This window comes from Asterias amurensis, chromosome 6, assembly GCF_032118995.1.
Source record: "Asterias amurensis chromosome 6, ASM3211899v1".
Taxonomy (NCBI): Eukaryota; Metazoa; Echinodermata; class Asteroidea; order Forcipulatida; family Asteriidae; genus Asterias; species Asterias amurensis.
The window spans coordinates 3,908,243-3,927,794 of record NC_092653.1 but is presented as its reverse complement, the minus strand read 5'-3'; the positions used below and the strand labels follow the sequence as shown (position 1 = coordinate 3,927,794).

General features: G+C 38.9%; 2 protein-coding genes across 2 annotated transcripts in view; both read left to right on the top strand.

Moving 5' to 3' along the window:
- Positions 1-12,741, top strand: part of LOC139938659 (clathrin heavy chain 2-like) — a 28,518-nt gene extending 15,777 nt beyond the window's left edge. The window contains exons 3-8 of the mRNA XM_071934265.1: positions 296-451; positions 1,942-2,072; positions 2,339-2,518; positions 3,819-3,932; positions 4,596-4,769; positions 5,575-12,741. Coding sequence (XP_071790366.1) covers positions 296-451; positions 1,942-2,072; positions 2,339-2,518; positions 3,819-3,932; positions 4,596-4,769; positions 5,575-5,682 — 863 coding nt within the window. The 3' untranslated portion in view covers positions 5,683-12,741. The remainder of the gene's footprint in view (positions 1-295; positions 452-1,941; positions 2,073-2,338; positions 2,519-3,818; positions 3,933-4,595; positions 4,770-5,574) is intronic.
- A 596-nt stretch (positions 12,742-13,337) lies between these two features.
- On the top strand, positions 13,338-18,773 carry LOC139939017 (uncharacterized). Its single transcript, XM_071934726.1, has 3 exons — positions 13,338-13,584; positions 14,635-14,772; positions 15,231-18,773. The coding sequence occupies exons 1-3, from the start codon at positions 13,418-13,420 to the stop codon at positions 15,742-15,744; spliced, it is 819 nt and encodes a 272-aa protein (XP_071790827.1). The 5' UTR covers positions 13,338-13,417; the 3' UTR covers positions 15,745-18,773.
- The last annotated feature ends 779 nt before the right edge of the window (positions 18,774-19,552 follow it).

The window sequence follows — 19,552 nt, the reverse complement described above, 5'->3', positions numbered from 1 at the left end:
AATAAATAATTTTAATTTACGCTTGGAGATTATCCCTCAGTGAGCGTTTTATTCATTCTTGTTTTGGCATCGATGCAATGCAAAATGTGTAATCAGTTTTTCACTATTTTCTCGCAACCCAATCGATCTCAAACTTCTACAGGTTTATCAGTTTATTACGGATTACATAAAGTGCTTACACTGCCAGTGACTGTTTTGTTAGCCAAAACCAATTCTGTAATGTTCCATTACAGAAGTATCATCCATTATATAATTTTAATTTTGTTCCCCTCTCTATCTGCATTGTATAAACCAGTTGGACGTCATTTTCAAGTGTTCAACATTGTAGCAGAGAAGCAGCTGCATCGCTGCACCACAAAAGACGACGTGCAATACTGGACCTGGATCAGCGATGATATCATCGGGATGGTCGGAGCTAAAGCTGTATATCACTGGGATCTCTCACCACCAGGTTTGTACACAACTTTACATCCATTGACCCCTTGCACGCACATCACACGCGGCTACTGTGCCAGGCTCACCATTTTGGTTGGCAGTTGCCAGGCTCACCATTTTGGTTGGCAGTTAGGTTTACGTGTAAACGCTGCGTCGCCTAAAATGCATACTTCACACTGAATAACGCACAGTGACATTGCCCACCAGTATGGCGCATCCAAGATTATTTGATAATGACGTCAGGTCAATTGGGTCAATTGCTGAGGCGTCTGGCGTACATGAACATCAGGGACCAATTTCATGGCTCTGCTTACCGTCGAATTCTCTGCTTACGCTTGGCATTCCCGGCTTGCACGGCCGAATTTCTGTGCTAGCTGTTTATTATAAGTAAAGAATGCCTAGTAACATGGAGTCACAAGGACACAAGCCAAAATTCCCTGCTTGTAATAATAATAATAATAACCGTATTTATAATGCACCTTTTGCCAAAGGATACAAAGCGCCAGGTATTATTACTGCAAGGAGTGGGGCGAATTTTAAGATAAAAGACCTAATCCTTACGCACCATGTAATCGTTTATAAGGTGTTGTGGCGCAATATGCTGCCAATCCAGCCAGGAACACCGGTGCAACCCCTTCTCTTTTCGATAAGTGCACTGGGTTCTTTTACATGCGTTTACACAACACATGGGACCAACGGCTTTACGTCTTATCCAAAGGACGAAGCAATGGTTATGTACTTAAGGACACAAGTGTCACGGCCGGGGATTCGAACCCCACACTCTGCTGATCAGAAACACCAGAGTTTGAATTCAGTGCTCTTAACCGCTTGGCCAGGTCACTCCCACGCTAACCTATGAAATACGCTTGACATAAGCACAGAATTCCCTGCTTCTGCGACTTCTGCACTCAAAGCCTACAGAATCACACTGTTTACAGGGCATCGTATAAGTGCAGTAAGCAAAGCCATAAAATTGGGCTCAGTTGGCTGGTTTAGCACAAACCTTAGAGGGCGCTATTAAAGAGAGTGAACACTTTTGGTAATTGTCAAAGACCAGTCTTCTCACTTAGTGTATCTCAACATATACACAAAATAATAAACCTGTGAAAATTTGAGCTCAATCGGTCGTCAAAGTTGCAAGATAATAATGAAAGAAAAAACACCCTTGTCACACCAAGTTGTATGCTTTCAGATGCTTGATTTCGAGACCTCAAATTCTTAATCTGAGGTCTCAAAATCAAATTCGTCGAAAATTGCTTCTTTCTTGAACACTATGTTACTTCAGAGGGAGCCATTTCTCACAGTGTTTTATACTATCAACAGCTCCCCTATACCTGTTAACAAATAAGGTTTTATGACAATAATTATTTTGACTAATTACCATTAGTGTCCACTGCCTTTAAAGGTTGCTTCTAGAAAGCCCTCCATGTCCAAGAATCTGGAGAGAAAAAAAAACAATTTTGAAATTTTACCTCAAGTTTGATTTTTGGTTTGTCTTGTTTTCAGCTGATTTAGGGCCCCAGAAGGTGTTTGCAAGACACACAAGACTTAGCGTGTGTCAGATCATCAGCTACAAGGCAGATCCAACCCAGAGGTGGCTTGCCCTGGTCGGTCTCTACAGGGACTATGATAGTGAGGTGAGTTCAGGTAACGCCCAGGTGTTCCCCTGGTGTTAATCTTTAGTGCATTCAATTCAATTCAATTCAATATACATTTATTTTCACAAAACATTTCCACAATATTATAGTAATACATACAGGTATATATATAAATGACAGAAAAAAAAAATAAACTGGCGGAATGATTTAAGGCCCAGTGACCAGGGGTAATAATGTGAAGCGCTTTGGGACGCCCTCTAGGTGTGAAAAGCGCTATAAAAAAACTAAATATTATTTTCCTTCAGTCCAATGAGTTTCATGTGAACAACATATCAGGAATTGCACAAGTCTATTCCATAGACAACAAGTGGAGCCAGCCCATGGATGCCCAGGCTGTGTCATTTGCAACGTACCGACGCAGCGAGAATGTGCTGCCCTCGTCGTTCCTGTGTGTGGCCAATAGACTATCAGGGCAACAGGGAAAGGTATGTATATCAAGCAGAGGTGCCAACATTCGTGACTTGCACTCAGGGAGATATGTAGATAGAGTACGTTCAACATAACATGGAAAAGTTTCCTTAATTAGGGAGATTTTCAAATTCGTTCATCAGAAAATGTTAAAGATTGGTTTATTTTCAAGGAGTTTCCTGTAGAATCAGGCAGGGTTGGCAGCTCCGGGTCAATTTCACAAAAGAACTTAGGACCAGTCATAGGAGATATTAAAAACTTCAGGCTAGTCCTAAGTTAGGATGAGTAACTCGTCCAAACTCGAGAATAAAGACTAGTCTTAACTCTTTGTGAAGTCCACCCCTTTACATCTAGTATGACTACGAATGACAGTATGACACTGCATTAACCAACCTGTCAGGTTCAGCTCCACTCTACATACAAAACCCGTTGATTCAAGACCAGGTCGCAATTTCATAGAGCTGCTAAGCACAAAAATTTGCGGAGCATGACAATTTTTCCTTGATAAAAACAGGAATACCAACCAAATTTCCAGCTGTTCCATATTGCTTGTTAGTGGTATTCAGCGGTTTTTTTTGGCTCATCCTGGAAGTTTTTGTGCTTAGCAGTTCTATGAAATTGGGCCCTGGCCTGAGATTTAGCAGTAACATGCTCCTTGTTCCCCTGACTCGTTTAGCTAGCTACGGAGGCAGGGTTTTTTCCAGGCTCTGGAATTCCCTTGCTGAAAACCTCAGGGAAAATACACAACATCTCACTTTTCCAGCAGCAACTGGAGACATACTTGCCACACTTGCTTTCCCTACCACTTGACAGTTCCCTCTTGTGCTATCTTGACCGGCGCCTTTGTACGCCTTTACAAATGTTATTATTATTGAGTTTTGGAGTTGAACAAAGAATTGACTAGAGTAGGATTCGAACCAACTACCTCCGGATTAATGTGCCGGGGCTCTACCAACTGAGCTATCTAGCCCTATATTGGTGGTGTCCCTATTTTGTCAATATCTTTGTTCGGGGGTGCCAGTCAGAAGCCATACAACCGTTAACTGCCGTGTAGCCAGGGATCACATCCAAATTACGATTCAGCCTGGGAAGCGACAGCCAGGGGATCACCTTAAGGGGATGGGACTTTTTGTTTCAGATATCAATATAAACTGACTGGGTAAATTGGAAAACTGGGAAACTGACTGGGTAAATTTTGAAATGAGTTTTGGGGTTGAACAACGAATTGACCAGAGTGGGATTTGAACCAACGACCGCCGGATTATTATTGTTATTACTAAAAGGTAAAACTGGATATTATTTTCTTGTTGTTATCAGCTCCATGTCATCGAGCTGGGACCGCACAAACCTGGAAATGCTGCCCTCATCAGCTGTACTGAACAATTATATTTCGACGAAAGCGACCCTTACGACTTTCCTGTATCTATTCAGGTGAGACTCTCGCGGTCTTGTGATCGCGAAGAGATGTAAAAATGAAATATTCTGTACAAGTCTTGTGCGTATTTTGACATTTTATTGCGTCGTTTCCTTCCTTCACATGTTGAAGTCATTTCCCTGGAAATTGAAACGCCAAAAAATGTTCAAATATACCAAGACTTAAAGACACTGGAGACCTTTGGTAATTGTCAAAGACCAGTCTTTTCACTTGGTGTATCTCAACATAAGCATAAAATGTAGCAAAGCAGTGAAAATTTGATCTCAATTGGTCGTCAATTGGATGTAAACCTATTGGCCACCAAAATGGTGAGTGTGGCACAGTGGGTGCGTGTGACATGCAAGGGGTCAATATGGGTAAAAACCAAAATGAACATTCTTTATCCCCGATAACATTGGATTCGAACTGCCTCTAGCCATCGGGCAATTTCGGTGGTCTAGTTGGTATGACTCTACTCTTGAATTGCAAGTGTCGTGGGTTCCAATCCCACCAAGTAATACGCCCGCGGTTTTTTTTCTTCACAGAACTCGGGTAAACACTGAGTATGCAGTGCTATCAAACATCAGTGTATATGGGTAAAAAAACAAATTAAATATTATTATTATTACTATCTATTTACCAACTGACAACCTCACCTGACTTCTGTCTGTTCGTCACAGATTTGTTCCAACTATGGCCTAGTTTACGTCCTGACCAAGTACGGCCATGTGAAAGTGTGTGATATTGAAACGGGTACCTTTCTCTGTACTGCTAGCGTCTCGCCTCTGACTCTCTTCACTGGGGCACCAGACTGTGAAGGCAAAAGAGCCCTTGTGATTGATCGGAGTGGGAAGGTACGTTTCGCTTATTTCAAACTGCTTTCCATGCTATGGTAAAAAGTTGGGAAGGTAGTGCATTCTGCTCTACCAACCAGGCTCCTTATGGATGATACCCATGGCTACATCCTTAGGGTCTCTGAAGGGGTTCAGCCCCAGGAGTAGGTGGCAACATGTCCCTGATGACAGTTGAATTGAATCGATGGCCTAAATCAGTTAAGTGTAGCCCTCACCTTGAAATGTCTGTCTGGCCTCGTGAGTTGGGTGATATCTCATTAATAAATAAAAATATTGAATGTTGTTTTTGATAATTGGAGACTTTTGAAAAGCAAGGTAGCATCAAAGCTGTCGGGTGAATCAAGTTTTCATGAAACCTCCATGTATGCTAGGAACACTTTAAAATACTTGTCGGGTGTCATGGCCGAGTGGTTGAGAGCTTTGAATTCTATTTCTGGTGGTTAAGTGATGAGTGTTGGTTCGAATCCCGGTCATGACACTTATGTCCTTGAGCAAGATGCTTTACTATAATTGCTTCTTTTCACCTAGAGGTTTAAAGGAGTACCTGTGAGGGTCGATGTTGATATTGTGTATGAAAAAGCAACTAGCGCCATACGACAGCACAGGACTGTTGGTCCCCAGGGAGCGGAGAAGGATTAAGGCAAAGTTATTGACCCAATGACCACGGCACTTAATGTAAAGCGCATTGAGGGGCTATTTAGAAATGTGCTTTATATAAAGTGAATACGCAGAAACTTAGCTTAGACAGTTCTACTCACCGTAAACATGATAAACTTTATATTCTTATTTTTCACTATTCCTGCAGTTTTCTTCAGTTGGAGTACGCGAACAAGCATTAATTGAACACACAAGAACTAACTTGAAAAGACCGGCTATTGCCAGGAGACTAGAGAAGTCTATGTTTCCAGAATGATCTGGCTTCTGATGATTGCAAATGTGTGAGAGAGATTCCATGAGACCACAAGATCCGTGTGAACAGGTGTTTTTTAACGAGGGTTAAAGGTCATGACCAAGAGTGCATCGATGCGAATGCAACTTTTGGGTTTTATGCAGCAAACCGGATGGCTGTCGTTGCTACTTTGGAAATGGAGATTCAGAGTTAAACCAAGAGATGCTTCAAGCCTGTATGCTTCGTTTTTGAAAGGGCAAGGGCACCAAGGCAAATTTGTCAACTTGGTAAAGCGCACCTGAGGAGGGAATTGTAAACTTCTAGTGAAGCATTTCATGTACACAAAGGCATTGACCAAGGGGCTTATGAGGCAGTCGCCTGCATTGCCTCCGGGTTAGTATCGGGCATGCTGCGCTGCTTTCCACCCACTAAGCGATGACAACAAAGAAGCCGTGAAAAGAGATATGGTATGTGTAAAGTGTGACGTTGATCAACTGTTGTCATACATGTGAAAGCCTCTAGCCATCGGGCTAGCTTGATAAGACATCTGCTCTATGCAAAGGTCATGGGTTTCGAATCCCACCCGAGTGATTTGCTTGTGGATTTTGGCTGACAGTCGTAACTGGTGGATCTGAAGGAACAAGGTATTTTTATGGATGCTTTTTTAATTGGTGCTTCTAGAAATTGATCAAGAGTGTATGTATAGGGGACGAGGGACCGGAATAAGGGTCATTAGAGTTAAAGAAATGAGATTGTCCCTTGCCTACATTTCCTTCATTCTGGTTTTCAGACCTACATTCATGAGCCAGGCATGCTCAGCAGATGAGCTGATTTCCTCTTTTTTTCTTGGTTTTGTGTGCCAGTGCAAACTAAAAAAAAACACTACAAATATTCTATTCTATTTAACCTTTGTGGTACCAGCTGCTAACACATAGAATTTGAATTGTATCTAGCTAACGAGCTAACTCGGTGGTCTAGCAGTAAGACTTTTGCTCTAGCAATGCAAAGGTCATGGGTTCAAAATCCCATGGGTTCGAAATCCCACCCGAGTGATTTGCATGTGGAGTTTTGCTCAGAAATTTGGAAAGTACACAGTGTCTATACACATCGGTGTAAGGGTACAAAACATGAATATCTTTAATGTGCAAATCAACCAATTATATTGCATCAATCCACCAGGACACCAACACCAGGGCCCATTTTCATTGAACTGCTTAAGCACAAAGTAGCTAAGCTTACCAGAACAAGGTAACCAGCCAAAAGACTATTTCACATGTACTATTAGTGACTGGTATCCTGCTCAATTCTGCTGAGCAGGAAGTTGTTAAACAATATTTTCTGCTTAAGCAGTTCTATGAAATTGGGCCCAGTCCCCCACATCAATACTTACCATCCTCCTGTCTGCCAAGAAGAAAACTCACTCTCAATTTGCGTTAAAAAAATTGGAGTGGTTTGAGAGGATAAGTGTTCTTTGTAAATTTAAACTTGTATCCCACCAGAACGAATAGATTGCAACAGTGGTTTAAAATGATTAAATTTGCATGGTAGACGAGTATGCTTGTTATGTGATAAGTGGTCATGGTTACACATTCAGTCTTTTTACATGTATTATGAATGACTGTCAATTTCTGTACTTCAATCAAATCGGGTCAGATAAACTGAGTTTAATGTAGTTTATGAGAAAGGGGTAATTTCTCGGTCAATTATTAAAAGACACCAAGCGGTATCTGGAAGCACACAAATTTGTGCAACAAGAGTGGGTTTTTTTTTTCTTCATTATTCTCTTGCAACTTTGATGACCAGTTGAGTCAAAATTTCCACAGATTGTTATTTTTATGCATATGTTGGGATACACCAAGTGAGAATACTGGTCTTTGACAATTACATTGTTGTCATAAATTTGTCTCCACTTCAGTATTAGGTGAAGGGGTTCATTTAAAAAGAGGTTACTGTATTTTGCATGATTTTTTTGTCTCGGTTTTGTTTTGTTTTTTTTGCCAAGAATTTGATACGTGATTTACTGTACAATATTGTACAGTCTGTGCAATACTGTACAGTATAGTACACCACTGTATTTATATGCACAAACAGTTACAGTAAATACTGTCAATCAAACCTCAAAATAACATATACATGTAAGATTAAATGTAAATGATATGTGTACATTTACTTGTACATTGGGTATTTTTGCACCACATTTTAAAGCTCTAAAGACGTGTACATTATAACACTGCTTTTATGGAACCGTACTGCATAATTTTGGGAAGTACATTGAACTTTTCAGTGTTTGTACATAAGAAATTATTACATAAAGAGCGTCAAAACTTATCACGCATCAGGGTTTTATTTTTAAGGGCCTAATTGTTCAGCATTTCTGGCAAAGAACGGTCGCACATTTTTTGAAATGCTGTGCATAATATGGTCACTTATCACCAAGACTAAATTTTGAAAAGGTTGGCATGCCTTACTCCTTGGTTTGTTTTTTGTAGCCTTGAATCCTCTAACACCTCTCCTCCTTATTCCTTGCGCTGGTCCATGGTCTTTTGTACTGGATGTTTATCCTAGTTGTGTCCCCCTTCATTTAGGGTTGCTTGGGTGGATTTCACAAAGAGTTGGGACTAGTCTTATCTCCAGTTAGGATGAGTTAACTTAGGACTAGCCTTAAGTTTTTTAACACCTCCTACACTGTAGGACTAGTCCTAACCTAAATCTTTTTTAAATCAACCCCTGGTCCTTTTGACATCGCGCAAACCTTCAACTCTCAAATAACAAATTACTGAGAGCTAAATTGGAAGTATCAATCAAAACCTGATATTTTTGCTCTGCTAAATGCAGCGCAGATTTTTTTCAGCAGAGAGCGCCTCTATAATGTAAGGAATGGCATTTTTTACTTGAATTTATCTTGGGGCACCAAGACAGTGACCATGGGCATGGGGCCATGAGTAAAGTCATGGAGGCAAATACCAGGGGCATTAATGCCATGGCCATGGGCATGGGGGCAATGACTAGCAGCATGGGGGCAATGACCAGGGGCATGGAGGCAATGCCTAGCGGCATGGGGGCAATGACTAGCAGCATGGGGGCAATGACCAGGGGCATGGAGGCAATGCCTAGCGGCATGGGGGCAATGACCAGGGGCATGAAGGCAATAACCAGGGGCGGGGAGGAAATGATCAGGGGCATAAAGGCAATGACCAGGGTCCCAGGGACATGGAGGCAATGTCTAGGGGCATGTGCAATGACCAGAGTCAAGGAGGCAATGACAAGGGGCATGGAGGCATTGACCAGGGGCATGGAGGCAATGACCAGGGGCATGGAGGCAATGACAAGGGGCATGGAGGCATTGACCAGGGGCATGGAGGCATTGACCAGGGGCATGGAGGCATTGACCAGGGGCATGGAGGCATTTTCAAGGGGCAATGAGGTAATTGCCTTTTTTGCCTCCATAAACAGTTAGGCAAGCCAAGCATTTATTGAAATCCAGTGGGTTTTAAGCTATTCTATATGTACAGTCATACAAAAACTACTGTACAAATCCAGGTTCCAGCAGTGATCAGAAGTTCATAAAGAACGACACTGGACTAGTATTTATGCAAGAGAATTTTAAATGTTAGGACTTTTCTGTTTCATAATACTTGCATTCACTCAATATCTCATTCAAACTAGGTCATGTAAATTGCCTCAGTTATAAGAAGGTAGTTTGTTATGCTTTGTAGTATCGTTCCCTTCTGAAATCGTTTTTTTTTTTCTTTATCACAACAGTTTGCTGTTTATTGTCGTGCAAACTATAGTTGCCTGTGAGTAATGCTGCAATGTAAAGATTTTTCCTTAAAAAAATGTAATTATATAATTTGTAACTTTATTAAAAATTTTGCTGATGTGGAGGCTTAAAGAACAAGTACATCGATGGGTTTGGGGTATTTTTTTAACAATTATTTTAAATCTCTTACAAATCAGCTTAAGAAACAACCTCAACAAAATTCATAAAGATTTAAAAAGAAGACAACGAAAAAGGGTTTGTTGTGTTGGCAAGGATTTTGTGGTGTGTGGGGGTTTTGTAGTCCACTTTTATACCAGGCTCAATAATCAACAGTGATTAAAAAAATAAATAACAATAACTCTTTGACTTGAAAAAAATGTTAGAACTAGCATGAACTTGATATCAATTTTGTTTGTTTGATGGTTTGATTTTTGTTTTGATCGTGAGTATTATATTTTGTAATTACCAATCTGTACTTTGTCTTTAAGTCGCGCAGGGAAAAAAACATGTTATGCAGTAAATACATGTACCACCACCTACCTGTATATAAAATGTATTCATCACAGATATGTGAAAGTATTTTTCATTTTGTATATTTTTTTTTTTTTTTTTTACATTTTGTCAGAGTTGTTCTCAAGTGTTTTGTGTCAGCTTTGAGAAGTGGCCTACTTGTACTAAAAGTTATGCTAAGATTTGCTTAGGTTTGCTGTTGTTAAAGCATTAAAAAACAATAACAACGGACACATTTTTATGAATAAAATGTTAACATTATAGAAGCTTAGGCCGTACCCGAACTTGCAGCTGCGGCTATAAGCCTTTTTGAGGTATGGTGGACATGATACGCGCGCGTCACACGCCGCGACTGATGCCACGCTCACCATGTTGGTGGTCATTACGTTTACGTGTAAACGCTGCGTCGCCTGAAATGCACACTTCACTGAATAACATGGTCAATACGCACAAATTTACCACAACTTTACAGTGTTGAAGCATTGTGTCAGCCATATCTCAAAAAGGTTTATGGCTATGGCTGTTGCTATGGACCTCCTATTCTTTAATGCTTGTTCTCATGGTGATCGGCTATGGCTTCGGCTGTTGCTATAGACATCCTGTGCTTGTTCACAGTAGCAAATTCTGACACTTTTTCTTATGGCAAGTAGAGTTCTTCTTTATCATTATTTTGTCTTCCACTTTTGTTGATTTTGTTTAAATCCAATTCTGTTTTTCGTTCTAATTTTAAAAATCCTTAAATCTTATTTGTTTTCAGTTAAAAAGTTGTGATGCAAAGCTAAAATGTTCAGTATTATTAGCACCGAAGTAACAATGGTAAAGTTCTTTAGGAAAAGAACTGTTGTAAATTCAGGTGGGAATGGCCATCTCTAGTTACTTCTTATGATCATTCTTTAAGACGTGTTTCGACTGGAAAGCAACTGTGTTTGCTTTAATATGCATACTGTCTTGAAGATGCGCAAATCATGGACTTTATAATTATCTGTAGATAGTTTTGAAATAAGGCAGGTTGTGCAATCTTAGTTTATTGTGATGGTTTTGTAAATAATTGTTAATATTTAAGTTTGAGAGTTAATTCCTTGGGGGATAAAATCCGGTAATATTCAGTTGATGAGTGAAATGTGTTTGGGGGTTTTGTTTAGTATTCTGGGTTATTTGTGGGTGGCATTAGTGAGTGTAGTGGTTAAAAAATGGGGGGGACATGGATTTAGTGGTAAATTGTTAAAATCAAAGAAGGGTGGGTGGGCTTTTGTGTTTTGTCATAAATTTATTTAAGTTATGGCCTTTGCCATTGGACATTTCAACCTGATGTTTATGTTCATCTTTAGTTAATTTAAATTCCCTTACGTGAATTGTGAGGCAAATGCAACAGTGCCAAAATTTAAGGAATTAATTTTGTTCTTATTATAATTTTTGCACTTATAAAAATGCTCTTCTATACGAATACTGACAATGAAAGAGTAAAACAAATTTTGTTCATTTCTGGCATTATTTGGGTTTGGATGGTTATTGTTACGCCTCTTTTTTTTTTAAGGATGCAATTTCTTGTTATTCAGATTAAAGCCACAGTTATGTTCCTGTTGTTTTTTTAACGCAGTGGACACTATTGGTAATTACTCAAAGTAATTATTTGCATAAAACCTTACTTGGTAACGAGTAATGGGGAGAGGTTGATAGTATAAAACATTGTGAGAAACGGCTCCCTCCGAAGTGACGTAGTTTTCAAGAAAGAAGTAGTTTTCAAGACCTCAGAATTAGATTTTAGGGTCTAAAAATCAAGCATCTAAAAGCACACAACTTCGTGTGACAAGGGTGTTTTTTCTTTCATTATTATCTCGCAACTTTGACGACCAACTAAGCTCAAATTTTCACGCAATTTTTATGCATATGTTATTTTATCAAGCGAGAAGACTGGTCTTTGACAATTACCAATAGTGTCCAGTGTCTTTAATACAGACTGGTGATGACAACTAACAAACGACAGACATAAGCTTTCTTAGGATTCTCCCGATTTAAGGATTTTTTGAAAACCTGAAACTTCAAAAACAAATTCTAGGAGTAAGTCAAGCTTAGACAAAAAGGGGAAAGAAATAGGTTCCATGTTGTGTCCAAACCTGCAGTTTAGTATTACTGGTGATGTACAGTCTGGGTTGGATTTCACAAAGTGATACAAATTCTTCGTTAAAAATATTGTCAGTATTACTGTAGTGATTTGTTTTGTGACGTCACACTTTAATTAGCATTTACAATTGATTTGCAGATCTCTTTGTGAAATCAGCCCCTGTAAATCTCCTGTAAGGGCTAGGGGTCCCAGATATTCAAATTATTTTCATCTCATTCATGTTGAATGTTTACATAAATAAATCAAATTGAATGTTGAGTTTAGAAATACAACATTATTTCCCTCAGTAGTTCAGACAAGGCAAGGTTGGTTGCAAAATGGCTTTCTTTTTGCAAGCAACTTTGGGTTACTAGTTCATGAACATGATTAGATATAATTTACAATGAATATTCTGGGCGCCTATATAATTTTAATTGGTCTGTTTCTTTTCTGTTGTTATGCTTTTCAGGGTGTGGCTGTTTCTGGAAGTCTTAATGAAACATGCTTTTAAGTTCGCTGTGTTTCTTTCTATATAAAGAAACCAAAGTTGTAGAAATGGAAAAGGATATCACAAAAATATTGTTATCCTTATCCTGAGATCTCAATCTGTGATTTGTTTATGTTTATGACTGACCCATAACGATTAACCTAGCCAGAATGCTTGACCATCGATGTACATTGTGTAAATCAATAAATTGATACACGGAATGCAGATTTATGTGAGTTTCTGTCGTGATTGTTTTGTAGCCTTTGGGGTTGGGGTGCGCCAACTTATTTATCTTGTATTTTACTCCCACCGTAAGAATTCGGCCTCTGTTGCCCTAGTGCCCAAAGTTTGTCATACACTCTCAGATTTTCCAATGGAAGTGCCTTTTTGCAAAATGAAAATGGCCCTGCCCTCTCAAAGATGAAATTCCAGGACTGGTTGTCACTTTCTCAGCTCCCCATATTATAAAAAAGACATTCATTTTTTTGTGACATGTTTTGGGGTTTAGCAGTTGAGCTAAAAGACAATCTCTTCATAATATGCCAGTCATATTACTTTGAGTTGTTATTTGAAATACCATTTTGTGCAACGGGTTCTGTAGGCACAGCAGGCCTACCCATCTCACATTATTCATTACGACTCTCCGTCGGGGATTATTGCATTGCACACATAGCTGAAATATTTCATCTCTCCTAGCGCCCTCTCTTGATGTACTAATTGGCGGTGCTCTTTGAACTTTGTCCAAGTATTTAGTCAGGAGCCCTTCTGTCGTCTGCGCATAATCGTGTGTTGTTATCGTCTAGAAAGCGACTTTGTAGTCTGGGAGCTTCTCTTCAAATACACACAATTATTTTGTGAAGAAAGAACAATTGCTGGCCACTGAAAAGTGTGATTTTTCGTCATGAAGTCGATAATTATTGTCGTTGTTTTGGCCGTCATTGCTTACTTCCTCTTCAAGCCAGCAACCTTCACTATAAAAAATGACATTTTTATGTACAAGTCGCCAGAAGAGGTCTATACTTTCATTTCGGACTTGAAAAGAACAACTGAGAAACATTCTACGCTTGGGTACGTAATTACTTTTGTAAACAAACCACACCTGCACTGACTGTACTCGTACTTTCCTCAACCATAATATTTCATACGGACATGTGAAGGCAATATTCGTACATTTACTGAAAGAAAACCAGCTTAGTTTGAGCAAAAAATTCCAGCTCCGCTGCTCACAGATTGTCTCAAAATATTAAATAATGGTTTAAAAAAATGAGCCATGATCGAGATGAATATTGAAATACTCAACATCATTTAGCCGGCCCTTAGTTGCGATAACGTAACCCTCCTGCCGACGGCAGGAGGGTTACGTTAATCGCAACTAGCCGGCCCTGGACTGGAGGTAGGTACTAGGGAAAAGTTTCCGTATGGCGCCACCACTTTTTCATTCGAAATGAAATAATATAGTATCTAATTTACCTCAATGAGATATCCCTTTTTGTAAAAATTAGTGAAGAAGTGGTGGCGCCATACGGAAAGTTATCCGGTACTAGAACTATAAAATAAGCTAATACTGGCTTAATTAAAATTGAGCCACTGGCTCGTACCATGGAGGAAAATATTTTCCTTTATGCTCACGCTGGCTCAATTTTGACTGAGCCATCTTGCTTGGATCAATTTATTGTTAGCCAACCATCATACCATGGCTCATTTTTTGAGCCAATTGAGACATTTTGTGTTTGGCTCAAACTAACTACTACTAGTACTAGTACTATTAAGCCGGTGTTTTCCCAGTGTTGGCTTATGTCTAGACCCAGTAACTGGTGCGCTAGATTCCTTTTTCAAATTTTTGACATTATCGGTCAAGATTCATTTTTTCGAAGTTTTGACATTATCGGTCATCTAATGTCAAAATTTCGAAAAAAGGAATCTAGCGCCCCAGTTACTGGGTCTAGCCTATATAATTTTATGTCATCATTCATTATTCAAAGTTCTGTGTTTTCGTGAGCTCATATTAGTTATTTACTGTCGGACTAATATTTTTTCCATTATTTTTTTTAAACAAACTTGAGATGCATAGAACATGTATATTTCTAATTGATTAGTTATTTTGTTGATTTGTTACAGAGGCAAGTGCACCCTGTTGAAAAAGCGAACCAGGAAAAATGGCGTGCAAGAAAAACTGTTTCTGGTGGAACGTATAATCCCGCTCTTCTGGGAATACGAACTACCATTTAACCTGGAGACTCGTCTGTCGTTAACAAAGTGAGTTAAATTTATCACTTAAGTTTCAGATACCCTGTTTTCAATTTGGACACCCAGCCTGGTAGCATGTCCTGGTTTTCTATCATTTACATGGAATAGTGTCGGAAGTAAGGCAAATTTGAACTTCCCACTTATTTTTTTGTAAGTCCTGTTTATTACAGTGAAGATGTTCATTTTTTTCATTTTACCAACTCCAATAATAATGTGGATGAAAAAATGGAGAACAAACTCACAAGTTTTTCATTGACGTTTCACCACTTCACTAGTGGCGTCATCAGACTGGGTTACTTCTTCATTTGTTCATCTACATATTGGAATTGGTAACATCTTGCGAACATCTTTACTGAAGTTTTAAAGGACATTCTTAATCTTTTTTAAAAGTCCTGTTTTATTCTACTCCAGCGAGTATCAATGTCAAAGTGTCCCTTGAAGTAGACTTTTTGTTTTCTGTTTTCTAGGCCAAATGAGGAGTTGGAGTACGAGTTTGCGGTTCTTCGCGGCTACTTACTGAAACTGCACAGCAGGTTATCTGTGGAGAAACGAGAGGGGCGTAACATGCCTGGATCGTTGCTAACCGAGGAGTTGACGATAACATGCCCTTGGCTTGCCACAACGTTCGTCGAAAAAGCATTGAAAGATTCGCACAAGGACACTTTAATCAGCATGAGGAATGGGATAGAGCCAATGCACCTATCCAAGAATAGAGAAAAAGAGGAGGCACCAAGGAGCAGGAAAGAGGATGGGGAAAAGAAGACTGAGAAGAAAAAGGAGGAGGCAGTAAAGAAAGGGCGGGAAGGAAAGAAAGATGAGGCCAAGAAGACAGGCGGACAGCAGAAGAAACAGGCAACAGATGGAGCTCAAGGACACCCCAAGACCGAGAAGACAAAGAAAACAGCACCTAAGGATTCGGGACATCAACCCAAACCCAAGGAAATGAACAAGAAACAAGACGGAGGTAAATCTAAAAGATGAATGAAGAAAGATGAGAAGGGTGGGCGAGTCAAAACCAGAAGATTTATTTTAAACCAAAATAGAACAAAATTCACAAAAAAGAAACTGAGAGTTGGATTTGATGAGCTTCATTATCAACACCTGCTTGAAAGAAACAAACAAACAAACATTACATTTATTCTGTCCTCTTGTTGAAATATTTTTTATAAGTTATCACACAAGCGCGAGTGAAATACGGAAATATAGCGCTTCTGCGTCCCATATCCAATGAGGCGGAAGGCCGAATTGGATAGGGACACAGACCTGCTTTATTTTTTGGTACTCCACGAGGGCATGGGAGTTATTACAAATTTATCTTCCAGCCTCACGTGCAGCGCGCAAAGTTTCAAAATTCAGAACTTTATTTTGCGACGAACAGCATGCACGCACACAAAGTTTTGCACTGTCCATATACAGAGCGTGACGTATTGACGCAATGTGCAATAAAAACACTGGAAGTAGTATAGGTTTTTATACCATACCACCCTTCGAGCATTTCTGATTTGTGGATTAGCGCGTACTGGAAGATAATGTGCTTTATGTTCTGTGTGCTGTCTTTCAAAATCAACAAGTTCTTCTGTCAAACAGAGATCGTCAATACAGGCAAAATTAAACTATAAGTTGTGATTGGAGAAAAAGAAGATTTACATTACAACTCAATGCAAACATTTTTACATTTTTTAAATGGTGCACAAATTTAGGTACTGTTACAAATCTTGCTTATTATGCAAATTTGTATTATAAAGGCCTATTGATACAGTACAAATTTCATATTTTTAAAATAATTTCCTTTATGTGAGTGCTCAAAGTCTTCCTTGGATTGGAAAATTGCTGTGATTAAAAATATCCTTAAAATATGTCTTTTAAATACATACTATTGGCCTACTGTTACCGTTCTATAATGCCAATTTAATCATAATTTTGTATGAAAAATCAGCAATTGTGAAAGTTAAATCATTGTAAATTATAAATCTTTCATGCTGAGCGAATTTTGTTGAAATTTTTGCAAAAATTTAATTGTGGTGCTGGAAATCTTGAATACAAAGCGATGTACAAGGAAATTGCTGTTATTTAAATTGCGGTGCTAAAATCATCTAATGATTCGTGTAGAAATTTCTCTAGTGATTTGTCTGATTGTAAATTATATTATTTATTGAATTAATTTTAAATTTATGTATATGTGATTAGTAAAAATGTGTAATATGCATTTTAATTTAGTAATCAAAAATCAAAGCAATGCAAAAATGTACAAACCCAGTAAATTATATTTGATAAATTTGATGCACATCAAAATCAAAGGATTATTGAATTTAGGATTTTTGGAACATGTCGATAATGTAGGGTAATGGAAAACTTTGTGCAATTTTATACTTGTATTTTTGATAACCATAGAGCGATAACAGCAGGCCTGGTGATTCATGTAACAGAGTCTCTCTATGCCCCTACTGTTCATTGCCTTGGTGCCCATCAAAATGTTCCAGAACTGGTACTTCACAGTGGCACTAGAGGCAATTGCCCCCATGCCCCTGGTGCCCTTTGAAATGATCCAGGCAAATGCTTCCATACCCCTAGTTAGTCAATACTTCATGGATACAACTGAGGCAATTGCCCCCCCCCATGCCTTGGTGCCCATCAAAATGTTCCAGAACTGGTACTTCACAGAGGCACTAGAGGCAATTGCCCCCATGCCCCTGGTGCCCTTTGAAATGATCCAGGCAAATGCTTCTATGCCCTAGTCAGTCAATATTTCATGGATACAACTGAGGCAATTGCCCCCATGCCTTGGTGCCCATCAAAATGTTCCAGAACTGGTACTTCACAGAGGCACTACAGGCAATTGCCCCCATGCCCCTGGTGCCCTTTGAAATGATCCAGGCAAATGCTTCCATGCCCCTAGTCAGTCAATACTTCATGGATACAACTGAGGCAATTGCCCCCCCCCCATGCCTTGGTGCCCATTAAAATGTTCAAGCCTTTTACTTAACAGAGGCAATTCCCCCATGGCTTTAGTATTGTTCCAGGGCTGACACTTCATAGAAGCAACTGGGTCAATTGCCTGAATGCCCATCTGGCGATTGCTTTGGGGCTCCTTGAAGTGTCACAGCTCAATTTTAGTTTCCTTCCTTGGGTAAAGGAAAAACTGCCTTACAGTATCCATTCAGCTTATGTATCTTTAGGATACTTTATATTCGATGCAGTACTTGATTTGTTTATCACAATTTTGTAATCGTATTGAGTGCACAGTAGATGTATTCATTGCAGTGAAAAACTTGTCTTAAAAAAGTAATAATTTTAGATATTTAATACAAATTGTACCCAAATTACCATTTCATTGAACAAAATATACCATACATTGTGTTGCGTTCGTGGAATTAAAGAATCTTATCAGAATAAACTGTATCATATATGATTCATTGAAAAAGAACTTATTTGAACTTTCATTTTATTTGCATTTACAACTTTAAAGAACGGCATGAAAAGAGATTCGATTGGCATTATAATACTTTCTTTTTCCGTCGACCACACTTCTTATCCCCCCCCCCCCTCCCGAAAAGTTGAAACGCCACTGTTCAAAGAGTCGTAACATTTAACCTTAAAAAGTTTGGGGTCGTCCATAATTATAAAAAGGGGTTTGTAGACTTGTTATGTTTGCTGGGTGTCTTCTCTTGAGATTATGATGTCACAGGAGTAACAGTTGGCGGGGTTAACTTGGTCTAGGCAAAGTTTTGTTTTATTGGAATGAATGAGTTCTGTTTAACTCAAAGGCGTGCCCTTTACAAGTGAAATATAAAAAATAATATCGTAATTTCAGTCAAATAAGTTATTTTGTACTAAGTTAGAGGACCATGTTTTCATGTCTGCAAACTTGTGTAATCTCCCTTTATGAAGGGGAGAAGTTTGGGGGAATGGCAGTGCTTTCTTACTGAGTATTCATTATTCTTTTTAATAGGCTAGAACAAAATAAAACTATTTTATGAAGAAAAGATTAAAAGATTGTTTTTAAACGAATTAAGTCGTTTTGAATTTTGATGTCGGTTTAATAAACAAATCAACAAACCTCTTTCGGTTTAGGTTATTTTTGTGTTATTTTTTTTACAAAAAGTACAAAAACTGTCATCAAAAGATGTGTAAAACAAGACCCCTGCCAACGATAACATTATAATTATACAATATAAGAAGGATATTGCACTGAAACAAGTTGGCTGAACGAACAGACAACAGAACAAATTGTATTATTTGTTTCTTTCTTTAGATTGGTTCATTGGAATAGTTTTTTTATTGAAAGTAGGCCGATTTCATTTTGGATCTCAGTGGGGGTGTGACAACAAGACTTCAAGAGAGAGTGAAATGGTTCTGCACCCCACCCTCCCTCGCTATGTAACGCTAGTGTCATGGATTGCCCTCTTGTCAAATAATTCTTCTCTATCCGAGGAACTTTCAAGATATTGTCGAGACCTTCTACCGTCCATCCTTCATAGCAACGAACTTTGTTTTAACCCGTAGAATTGTATGTTGGGGGTGGGGTGCATCGTGCCCTACTGCCCTCACGATCTTTATGTTATACATTCTACTATAGGGCTGTACTTTACGGAAGCTCATTAGCGCCAGTAAAAAATAAATTTCAAATCCGTTATTATAGTTTGAACTCTATGAACAATGAAGAACAAGTCGAAGGGGTCCCGCCCACTGCTAGGTTTTGAATCTAAATATGTTTGGTCTACCATTTCGATGACCTCAGAAAATAATAATGCCTTCTGACTTGTGTCCGATCCGGGGCATAAAATACGGG

Excerpts from the sequence above, each read along its gene's own strand:
- LOC139939017 (XM_071934726.1), top strand. The coding sequence starts at position 13,418 with ATGAAGTCGATAATTATTGTCGTTGTTTTGGCCGTCATTGCTTACTTC. Across the intron at positions 13,585-14,634 it reads GAGAAACATTCTACGCTTGG|AGGCAAGTGCACCCTGTTGA; the intron begins GTACGTAATTAC and ends GATTTGTTACAG. Across the intron at positions 14,773-15,230 it reads ACTCGTCTGTCGTTAACAAA|GCCAAATGAGGAGTTGGAGT; the intron begins GTGAGTTAAATT and ends TCTGTTTTCTAG.